Below are 10,838 nucleotides of genomic sequence, written 5' to 3' on the forward strand. Positions count from 1 at the left end.
TTTCTTAATTTCAATTCTCTTAGAAATATTGAAAAGCAGCTTGAAATCAGAGCCTTAAAAATGGGAAACAAAAATGTCCCCTTTCACAATGCCTTTCACTGTGGGTTGATTTCCATGGTAGCACAAATCTAAGGACCATTTCCTTTTGTAACATTCTCAATAAGGTTTTTTTGATAGAGTTTGAATTTCATAGATGTTTTAAATATTGGATGTACATGTATTGCCCCAGTAGAAATGCAGTGATGACACCAGTAATTTTCAATGGATTAAAATATTTTGGGAAATAACATAACTTGAACTTGAACTTTATTGCCATACTGTATGTAACCGGTACATGTACTGGAATTCTTACTTACAGAAAGTCTCTCGATTGTGAAAAAGTGTAAAAACACAAAGTGCAGACAGTGCATCAAGACAATATACAAACAAACTGTAGACTATGTACAAGTAAACAAGTAAACAGTTTGAATGTGAACAATGCAGACATGTAAACAATGACTCCAGATGTGCAATACATAATTATAATGAGGTATATGGTGTAGGTGTGGTCTGAGGGGCATGGCCAAATGTGTTCGCCAATCGCACTGTTTGGGGGTAGAACCTATTGAAGAATCTGGTGGTAAGTGTCCGTATGCTCTTGTATCTCTTGCCTGAGGGCAGTGGGGTGAAGAGCTCATGCCCGGGGTGGTGACTGTCCTCTGTGATGGCCAGAATTCTACCATGGCAGCGGTCCTCATAGAGCTGTTTAATCTCTGTGAGACCACGCCTGATGATCTTCTGGGCCACATTCACCATTCTCTGCAGTACCTTTCTCTCTCGAGAAGAGGTGTCGCTGTACCACACCTGAGGTGTTAATTCTATCTTTCAGCGGCAACGATTGTAGAAGCTGGGAAAGACAAACAGAACCCGGATGACTTTGCAGAAGCTCTGGATTCAGTCCTGGGTGACTTTGCCTTCCCAGATGTATTCCTTTTCGACGTGTGGGGGGCCATAGGAGATGTGAAGAATGGCCGAGTGTAGCAGCGTTGGACATGCAGTTTATGGACACCCCTACAGTAAATCCAATTTTCCATCAGGATCCCCTGACTGTGTGGCCTCTTGCAATGGAATCTAATTCCTCACTGATGCTAATATTCGCATTTGAACTGCAACCTTGATAAGTATCCCTGTTCCTTTACTTATTTTAATACAGACCTGAATGAATAACCTGTTTTAAGCACCTTATTGTTAGTAAAAATCAATCAGTTTAAAATAAGGCTTAAATAAAACAAAACAAAACATATCCAGCAGTAGCAAAACAGAATTTCCACTGTTCGATAGTGGCTGTCTGCGCAAAAGCATCAAAAGAGACTTATCACTCCATTTATGCTAGTATAGTTTTAGAAAAATGAGGTATTCAGAAAGAATATAATTTAATTAAATATTTTTCCTTGTCATTTTGATTAATTGATCATTCATGACTAACCATGATACACTTGAGTGACTTTGACAGTTACATCAGTACTAAAGTGCTTATTAGTGAGAGAGCACAGATGATGAGGAGACTGCTTGAATGTCAAGCAAGATGAAAAGGCAGAAGGAAAAGAATCAATGGGCCCTGCTTATAAAGAGAACAACACCTTCACTCCACTGCTCACAAGTCCACCTCAGGTGTTACTCAAATGTACCTACAGCACGTAGATACATTTGAGTAACACCTGAGGTGGACTTGTGAGCAGTGGAGTAAAGTCCTGCAGCAATGAATGAAGGTTATGAGTAGAGTCCTCAGAGAGTGCACCATATCACTGAGAGTGCTGTAGATATGTAGAGTGATATGCTAGCTAATTGTTTTGTACAACAGATCAGTTGTGATGCCCTGGACAGAAGCGCTTACTTACCCTAGAACTCCACTTGTAGTGATTGATGGCAACCTGACTACACAAACCTTCATTGATCAGGTACTGGGAACTTGCTTGCTGTCCTTCCTATAGACCCATCCTTATGGGACAGCAGTTCAGCAGGATAGTGCACATCCTCATGCTGCTCATGCAACATTGGCTATTTTGAGATTGCTAAATCTTAAACCAGCTGCTCAAAGAATGCTGTTTTTCTGATTATAACTTTGTGAATTTGTTGCATTTATAAGTGACAAGTTTCTTTTAATGTTTGGTGTTGAAGGCAATAAGTAGAAGGCTCTGGTAAATCAAAGACAGATACTGAATACTAGGTTTAATCTGTGAAGGGCAGGGTTGATGTGTTGTTTTAATCCAGACTGTATTTAAGATTTTTTTGTAAAAAAATTGTCTCCAGAAGGAGAGAGGATAAAGTGAAAGGGAAAGGGACATGTTTTGTCTTTTGCATCACTCTAGCATGGGAAGCAAGGATTTAAAAATCTGAAAATATATATTTCTCCAGATTATTGGGAAAAGCAGGGGCAGTTTTTCCCGCACATCATACGAAAATACTAAAAGCAACAAAACCTGCCAAACTAAATCAGAAATCCTCAAACAAACATACTCTTGAACCCAGGAGAAAAACAAACTGATGGGAAAATCTCCAGTCCCATGTTCAGTTTGTTTAAGTGATAGATAGATAATTCCTTTATTAATTTCCCTACGGGATTAATAAAGTATTATCTATCTATCTAATCCCGTAGGGAAATTAATGTGTTACAGCAGTCCAGCCCTAGACAAGCAAAAACAGACATCAGAATAGTTATAAAACAAAAGACAACAAAATAAAAATAAATAAATAAATAAAAAATAAATAAATACATAGGTGTGTGCAAAATGTGATGATCATAGTCACTGTAAAAACAATAAAATATGTGCAAAATGTGCATAGGTTTATACAGACTGATTGTCCAAAAAGTACAATGGAGCAAACATGCTGTCCATAGACGAGCAAATGAAGAGCTAACAGTCCTAGCCTTGGGCAGCGTTATACACCCTGACAGCCGCCGGGAGGGAAGACCTGCGGAAACGTTCCCTTTAACACCGTAGCTGGAGCAGTCTGTTGCTAAAAGTGCTCTGCTGCCCAGTAACAGTCCCATGAAGTGGATGAGAGGTGTTGTTCATGATGGCTGTGAGCTTGGTCAGCATTCTCCTCTCAGCCACCACCTCCATGGGGTCAAGGCTCATCCCCAACAGAGTGTCAGCCTTCTTGATAAGTTTATTGAGCCTATTTGCATCTTTTGTCATGATGCTGCTGCCCAAGCACACAACAGCGTAGAAGATGGCCGCCGCCACCACCGATTCATAAAAAATACATATATGGCAGAAAAAAACAGTAATTTACTTTAACTGTGAAGCTTTCTAAAAACGGTTTCTTATATATACCTGTGCCTGACATAAATGAAGGTCTTCATTTTGAATTGAACAATCTAACTTTTCTCCTGTATCCACAAGCAGATTCATTTTTCTGTTTTTTACATCACATGTGGCCTCATGTTCATCAATACATTTTCTAACTGCTTCATCCAATTCAGGGTCGTGGGGGAGCTGTAGCCTATCCCAGCAAGCAATGGGCACACTCTAGACAGGAAGCCAGTCCATCACAGGGCACACATAGATACAAGAACAGACAGACAGACACACACACGGCCAGATTTCCCAGAAGCCAATTAATCCAAAGTTTGGCTTTGGATTGTGGAAAAAAACTGGAGTACCCAGGGGAAAATCACACGAACATGGGGAGAACATTCAAACTCCTTGCAGTTAGCACCCTAGGTCTAGAATTCAACACAGGGCACCAACACTGTAAGGGAGCAATGCTAAACACTGCGCCACTGTGCCACCCATACCTCATCTAAATTTAGGTTGAAAAACATTTTGTAAAAAATGATGGTTGAGAGTTAACACAAGTGGAAACTTTTTCCGAAACAGGATAATTGGTAAGTTTCTATCATTCAGCTGTGACAGAACTTGGTCAGTATGCTATTGACATGACTGTACGTGACCTATACAATAATTTCAGCAAATTTGGCCAAACCCTTATGTAAGCCATGATTGGAATTAGAGGTAAGTGTTTTGCCTTTTCTCTGAACCTAAAGGTCTGGGATCACCTGACAGAAACATCCCACAGTTCCACACTTCAATCTTCCTTTTACACTCACAATGTGTGTGAGGTACTGTATATTGCTCTCGGAGAAAAACAGTTAAAGTCTTTGTTTTCTCTGGGCTGTGGTCAATATAAGGAAGACAAAAGCAAATAAGGATAATGTTCAATTAACACAAAACACGATCAGAAGTTTTAGATCTTTTGGATGGTAATTTGGTGTTTTCTAAAAGGGTCACCATAACATGTTTGATGCAAATGCTTGGGAAAATTCTCTTTTTGAGAGGAATGATATTTTTTCCCCTGTTTGTCTTGTAACTGACCTGGAAAAGGTCTTTCTACCAGCCTCTGCATGATTAAAATTTGTAATTGCACTGTGTCATACTTGGATACAAGTCTTTTTTTCATGCTGTTTGTCAAATGGATACTCCCAGGACATCCTCAAACTTGCTTCCTTTGCATTTTGTAATTTTCAAATTGTATACAAATGTTTATCCACAAGTATTTGTATTTATTGTGCTGTGGTCTGCTTGCTTTGTTGTTTATTACAAAAAACTGGCCTGATCCTACAACATTGCAAACAGAACAGAATGTCCAAGCTACAGTTATTGCTTTAGCTTTGCAAAGTGGGATTGATGGTTTAGGGCAAATTATATATCTTACTTCAGTGAGAAGTGGCTACTGTACTTTTGAATGTTACTTCACTCAAATTGTTCTAGCAATTTTCCTGCAAATGGTTGCCGTACAAGTCATCATTGAAAAGGCAACTTTGTTCTTAAATGTTTTCTTGTAAATTAATAGGCTATTAAGTAAAATATGGAAAGGCAATAGTCATTCTTTAATAAATGCATGAGAAAAAGCACAGAAATGAAAGAGAGTGACCTGACTGTGATGTCCAGTATTATTCTCTTGTCACTGAGTGAGTTCTATCCAGCCTAACATTTCATGAACTGTCAGCCTGGGTAAGAAAGAATTTGAAAGAAGGGCCTCATCATCTATCTGCTCAAGGAAGGGGTTCTGGAGTCCATGAATGTTGCCTGAATTACTGGAATGAATGGAGTTACAGGAGTTCCAACAATAGTTTCTTTTTTACCCCAGACCTGGCACACTATTGCCATACACAATTCATGTCAATTGTAAGGCACATGAAATAATGGTACCTACGTTAATCAAGTATGAATTCATATATTGTAATTACTGAATATGAATGAAAATATTTGAAGTCTGTAAATTCAAGCAGGGCATCATTAAATTTCTATCAATCATCTAGGTAGAGGAGAAACAAAAACTATTTTTTAGCATTTACATTGATCTACTGTATGTTCAGGAATTATTTTTTATAGTAAATATGTTCTGACTGGAGAAACACTCATTTCAGATGTTATATTGCTAAAAACATTGATCATGCACCATAAACAAGAACTCCACAAAAAAAAACTTTAACAATTTTAGCAGCTGATGACAGACGCAAGAGCAGACTGATTGTTGGCAGAAACAACCACATCCAACTTTTTTAAAGCTCTTGTTTTAAATCGGTCATGCTGTTTACTTTAGCACAAAACAATCAGTGCCTGATTTTAGCGCTGCCATGGTTGCTGTATTCTGGAAAACATCATGACACAATGTCATATGCTGCTCTGCAACACAATTTCAAGCCAGGCAAGCATTCTTCCTTCACTACGACTTCAAACACATTGAAGGCGATTCAAAATAAACAGTTTCTCTGGAGATGAAAAACAAATGACAATGGATCCCCCTTCTTTGCATTTAATAAGATCTACCAATTATTCCTGCAAAGGATCACATCAGCCTATTAAGATACTGTGGTGAAGACCTCCGTACCACAAAACATAGCCTCACCTCTGCAAATCTGATCTCATGTACACATGTGAGTGGTCTGTCACTATATCTGGTGTCCAAAACCCCTCTGGGTCTCTGTGGTGTACCAGCAGTCCCCTTGTGGAGAAGTGTGCAGAGACCAAAGTTCAGTTTCTCTCTCCAAGATATTAGCGCAGGCGCTCTTTCCCCCACACTGTATCCCTGGCACTCAACTGGTTTCAAGACTTAGCCTCATACATAATCCACTACAATCAACAATGAACATCCCACAGAGACTCTGGACTTTTAGGACTAATTCCAGGAATACATTCCATAGTGAATATGCTAAAATTTCCTTTGGAACCATCTTGCTTTAATTAAATCAAAAACAAAATCCTTGCACGTATTTCATTAACATTCACAAACCCTTCAAGCCTTTACTGATACTGTATGGCTACCTGTTGATAGGACAGCACAGGAATCATACATGCTTTAAACCTACTACAGTCCAAACTACCACTGTCTCCCTGAACTGCAGGACTCAGACACAAAGCTCTAGCCTTCCCTCACCTGGCTATTAATATACCTGATGGCTAATTGTGTGGAATGTCCAATTACCACAAGGAACCAATCAATCCAAATTGGGCCATCAGTTGTGTCCAGTTCGCTCTCCAGAAGGAGGTAATGACCAAAGTCTAAGCTTGCATCATCACTGTTACTGCTGGAAGACACTGCTGAACAGAAAATTAACAATAAACGAACACAGTCCAAAAAATATCAGTAGACCAAAACATTTAAGAAAAAATAAAACAGAAGTATATGTTAATACTATAGAAAACAAAGTCTTTAGTTCTAAACTCTTTGAACACACTACAGTTTTTACTTTGTCCCAAATCTACTTCAATATCTTCATAACATTTACAAATGTCCAAAAGACAATTTGTAAATGTTATGTCCAATTTGTTGTTTGTCTCTTTGAAGTCAAAGATGGAAAACGCTTTTAATTCTGGAAGAGACCAAAAATAGCAAGTCCTGTATTTTAAAATAAATCAATTAAGATTCTTTAAAAATTAAGTGTCTTTTAGCTTGGGGTCTTTTTGAGATTGTCAGCCCATGTCTCCCAGCATTTTCTTAGTGCAAAAACAAACAAACAGGAAACATTTGAACATTTCTGGACTCAACTGGGTTCTCCGTAAGGAACTTAATAACCTCAAGATGGTGTAGTGTAGGGCATTCATGTGTAGACTCTAAAGAATGTTAATAAAAATCCCACCAACTTCGTTGCAGTGTACGAGTGGGGCTGGATAGCAGGAGCAGACGACGTCAAAGCTTCTTGACCCCACCGCTCGATACTGCTGTCTGAAAGGGAATTTAGGGGTCCTCCAAGGTCAGGGGAGGGGGGAGTCTCTGTGCAGCGATGACGGATAGGGAGGAGGGTTTTGGAGACAGGGGGGTGACAGAAGATGGGATTGTGCTTTGTATGTTGCTGTATGGTAGTTTCCTAACCCTCTCCCACAAGAATAAAATAATGTGAAGATCTGTTTTCAGTAACTGACTAATTCTTTTCTGGTTGATGCTGTTGGATCAGGTCATATATTTAGCTCATGAAAGGCACCGATCTAGTGTGTTTTTACTCTATGAACTTTGCTATGAGCTCAATCTTGTGAAGACCTGACTGTACAAGGCACTTGATTTTGAATTGTTTCTTTGTGTTCTTACATTGCTATTAAAAAAGTTACACTCATTTACAGCAGCCTCCTTATAAACTGGCCTTTACAGATGTGTGTGTGAATCAGGGAATATTATTAAATTTATGCGAACCACAGTTGTGATTTTGGAGTAGAAGGAGTGCTCATTGTGGGTGGCATGTAAGTGAATTGGTTTGATTTGCTGTCTTGCAGTGTTGAGGCTATGGCTTCTATTCCTGAGGTGCTATCTCCTTGGAATTTGTATGTTCTCCTTGGGTTCATATGGGCTTCCTCTGGGTGCTCTGGTTTCCTCCCACAGTCCAATGACTTACAGTACTGATAGGTTTAATAGCTTATAGGAAAAGCAGCCCTGGTGTGAGTTTGTGTATCTGTGTTTGTGTGTGTGACCTGCCAAGGACTCGAGTTCCATCCAGGGTGTAACACATCTTTCAGCCTTTACTTGCTCGGATAGGCTCTGGGGACCCAGTACTGGATAAAGTTGTTAGAATATGAATGGGAGGAATGCTCTTAAATAAAAGGGGTTTGGATCCACATTAGTTACCGCTAGACCTCTTAGTTGCTAGTCTTATTACATGAAAGGCTTGTAATGAAAAATACTTTTACTCTAAACTGATACATTCATTGATAGTTTGAGTGCTCTGAACAAAAAACTTTATGTTTCACTGTCGAGTCTGGTGACTGGGTTTTCACTGGGTTGACCTAGTCTGTGCCCCTCAGGATTTTGAATGCTTGAATATGAAATATGTTTAATCTTGGGCAGTCTTCATTGCCCAGGATTAAACATATTTCACATTCCTTTAAGTCTGGGAAAGTATTTGGTTACTCTTTTCCGGACTGATTCCAGAGCACAAATGACCATAATCGTACACAATATTCTAAATGGGATTTTCTTACTGCCTTGTATAATTTTTGCATCCCTTGATTCACATTCTACACAACATACACAAAGCTTAATAGACTACATATAACCTAATATTCTGTTTGCCTTTTTTTCCCCCTACTTTGCCTACAAATCTAAACACCCACCAGTATCTGCTCCTTTAAGCTCAATATTATTAGAAATTATAAATTTTAAAATAGAAAATTGTCCAATTTCTTGTAGATTGTGGCAATCTTACAGGCTGGGAGGAGAACTGTACTACTGGTCCGGTGTTTGCGAAAGCAACTGGTTACACTCAGGCAGAGCAGTTTTAGGATGGGTATGATTAAGGTTGAGTATCCTTCTCAGACGCAGGTTAGTATAGTTGAGTACACTACGTAGGTCTGAAGGAATCTCAATGATAGAGCACCAGAACAGTGGCCGAGCAAAGCTTAAATATCCTGGACTTGGTGGAATTAGCCCATTAAGTGCAGGGAGGATGTTGGAACAATCGGCCTGAGTCCAGATAGCCCCGGGTGGAATTTAGCTCCTGAAGCCCCTGGTTTCCAAAGAAAACAAAGGTGGGGATAACAGAGACATATTGAGCTCATCTGGTTCTATTTCTCTGTAGTCCAATTGTTGGTAGGTAGTGGGTGGTCTCAGATGTTAATCAAAATAAAAACCAAAAGTTTTACATTGAAATAAAGTATGTTACTGTATATACATGTTCATCCTGTTATTGCTAAACAGAAATGACAGGCTCTACTAAATAGGAATTTGTTTCAAATACAAAGGGGATCTTTACCTTTTTCTGCATCGGTCTATATGTATCCTGCTTGTTTCCCTTTCACACAATAATCTCACTAATATTCCACTGATGCTGTACAGTTTAGAATAATGTACAGGACTGTACACTATGCCAAGATCTCCTGTTTATACATAGGATACACTTAATCATTTTGTCTGCTCCATGCTCTTTCTGGGGTCACATCCTTCACAAGCTCTGGCTACTGTCCAGAAGGTGCTGGCAAGGTTAGTTAGTGTCTCTAATTTGTCCCTCTGTGTTTGAGTGAGCCCTGCCATGGGCTGGCCATCCCGTGTGTTATCCCCCCTTGTACCCTAGTTCTTTCACTAGAGACCCCAGGTTGCCACAGACTCTCTTGCCACTTTCTCATAACAGACTGTTAGATGTTTACAACTGCATCATGAGAACTGGGGCAAAACTTTGCAAACAATTATGGCAGAAAACAGAAAAAATGTCTTATTGTGATTCTTGGATCTTCATGACCTTGTTACAATCCACAGGGAAAAAAATGACCATGCACATCAGGATTAGCAAGACAAATAGCACCATAACACCCTCTATATTGTCCAAAAAGGGAAAACAAAAGTAACAAATGTCTCTCTGCAGCTGTTCTTCAACCAGGCTGTTTTTAGTAGGTCTATTTTGACATTCAGTACTTCAATCCCATCAGAATTGGGCAGTTCTCTACCACAGCTGAAGTGTAATCCTTTCTCCATTGCAGTCCAGGGTGAAGTGACAGGTCTCATAGTCAAGATACATTGAAGGAAGACGTTACTGTAATCAGAACGTAAACACTGGTAATATAACAAACTTTATAATTCATTTCGGAAGCTACTACATAATCTTAAAAAGGATGTTAACTTCACTGCTTTCCTCCATTTTATTCCCAGTCCAGTATTTGCAGGATATCCTCTTAACGTCAAATAAAGTACAAGCAATTTCCTCAAACATTAAAAGAACAAAGACAAATAAATTACTCCCCTCCTAATCTAGGTATGACACCTTTAAAATTTTACTGAAGCATTTATCAAAGTAAATAAAGCTTTAAAGATATACATAAAGGCAAGCCATATAGGTTTGGAAAAAAAATGTCAGAACTCCTGCCTTTTTGTTTTGGGAACAATATTGAAGGATCTTTCCCAGCCAATTTTATAGTTCTGTACTGTATCATATGAAGACAGAAGGGAAAAAAAGCCATTGATCCAGAAATAACTCCTTTAATCACCCTGCATTTATGGAAATAAAAGGGTGCAACTCTACAAGAAAATGTCCCAACACATACAGTTCATGGTCATATTTAGACTGTGCTGCATGGCATTTTACATTCTTACAATAACTATCTGGATCACTGACAATGCCTAATGAAAGGCAGTGTAAAAACACTTTAGACAGCTGTATACAACATTTTAATTAAAAAAAATGCCGTACCATTTGTGCAGTGAATGTTCATGTACTATTTTCCATCTGCTAGGCTATCCCCGCTACAGTGTTGCCATTCTGAGCAATGTTCACCCTTTTTCTCCATCTTTGACAGGCTTGTGGGCCTCCTGTTCCCAAAGACTTGCAGCGGTGCAGAGGTAAAGCGATACAAGCAAAATTGATGTTGAGGGCC

At 39.1% G+C, this 10,838-nt stretch overlaps 1 protein-coding gene across 1 annotated transcript in view; it reads left to right on the forward strand.

Moving 5' to 3' along the window:
- Positions 1 to 7,597, forward strand: part of gipc3 (GIPC PDZ domain containing family, member 3) — a 28,327-nt gene extending 20,730 nt beyond the window's left edge. The window contains exon 7 of the mRNA XM_088907881.1: positions 869 to 7,597. Coding sequence (XP_088764007.1) covers positions 869 to 1,020 — 152 coding nt within the window. The 3' untranslated portion in view covers positions 1,021 to 7,597. The remainder of the gene's footprint in view (positions 1 to 868) is intronic.
- The last annotated feature ends 3,241 nt before the right edge of the window (positions 7,598 to 10,838 follow it).

Source organism: Atractosteus spatula, chromosome 28, assembly GCF_055471065.1.
Source record: "Atractosteus spatula isolate fAtrSpa1 chromosome 28, fAtrSpa1.hap1, whole genome shotgun sequence".
NCBI classification, from domain to species: domain Eukaryota; kingdom Metazoa; phylum Chordata; class Actinopteri; order Semionotiformes; family Lepisosteidae; genus Atractosteus; species Atractosteus spatula.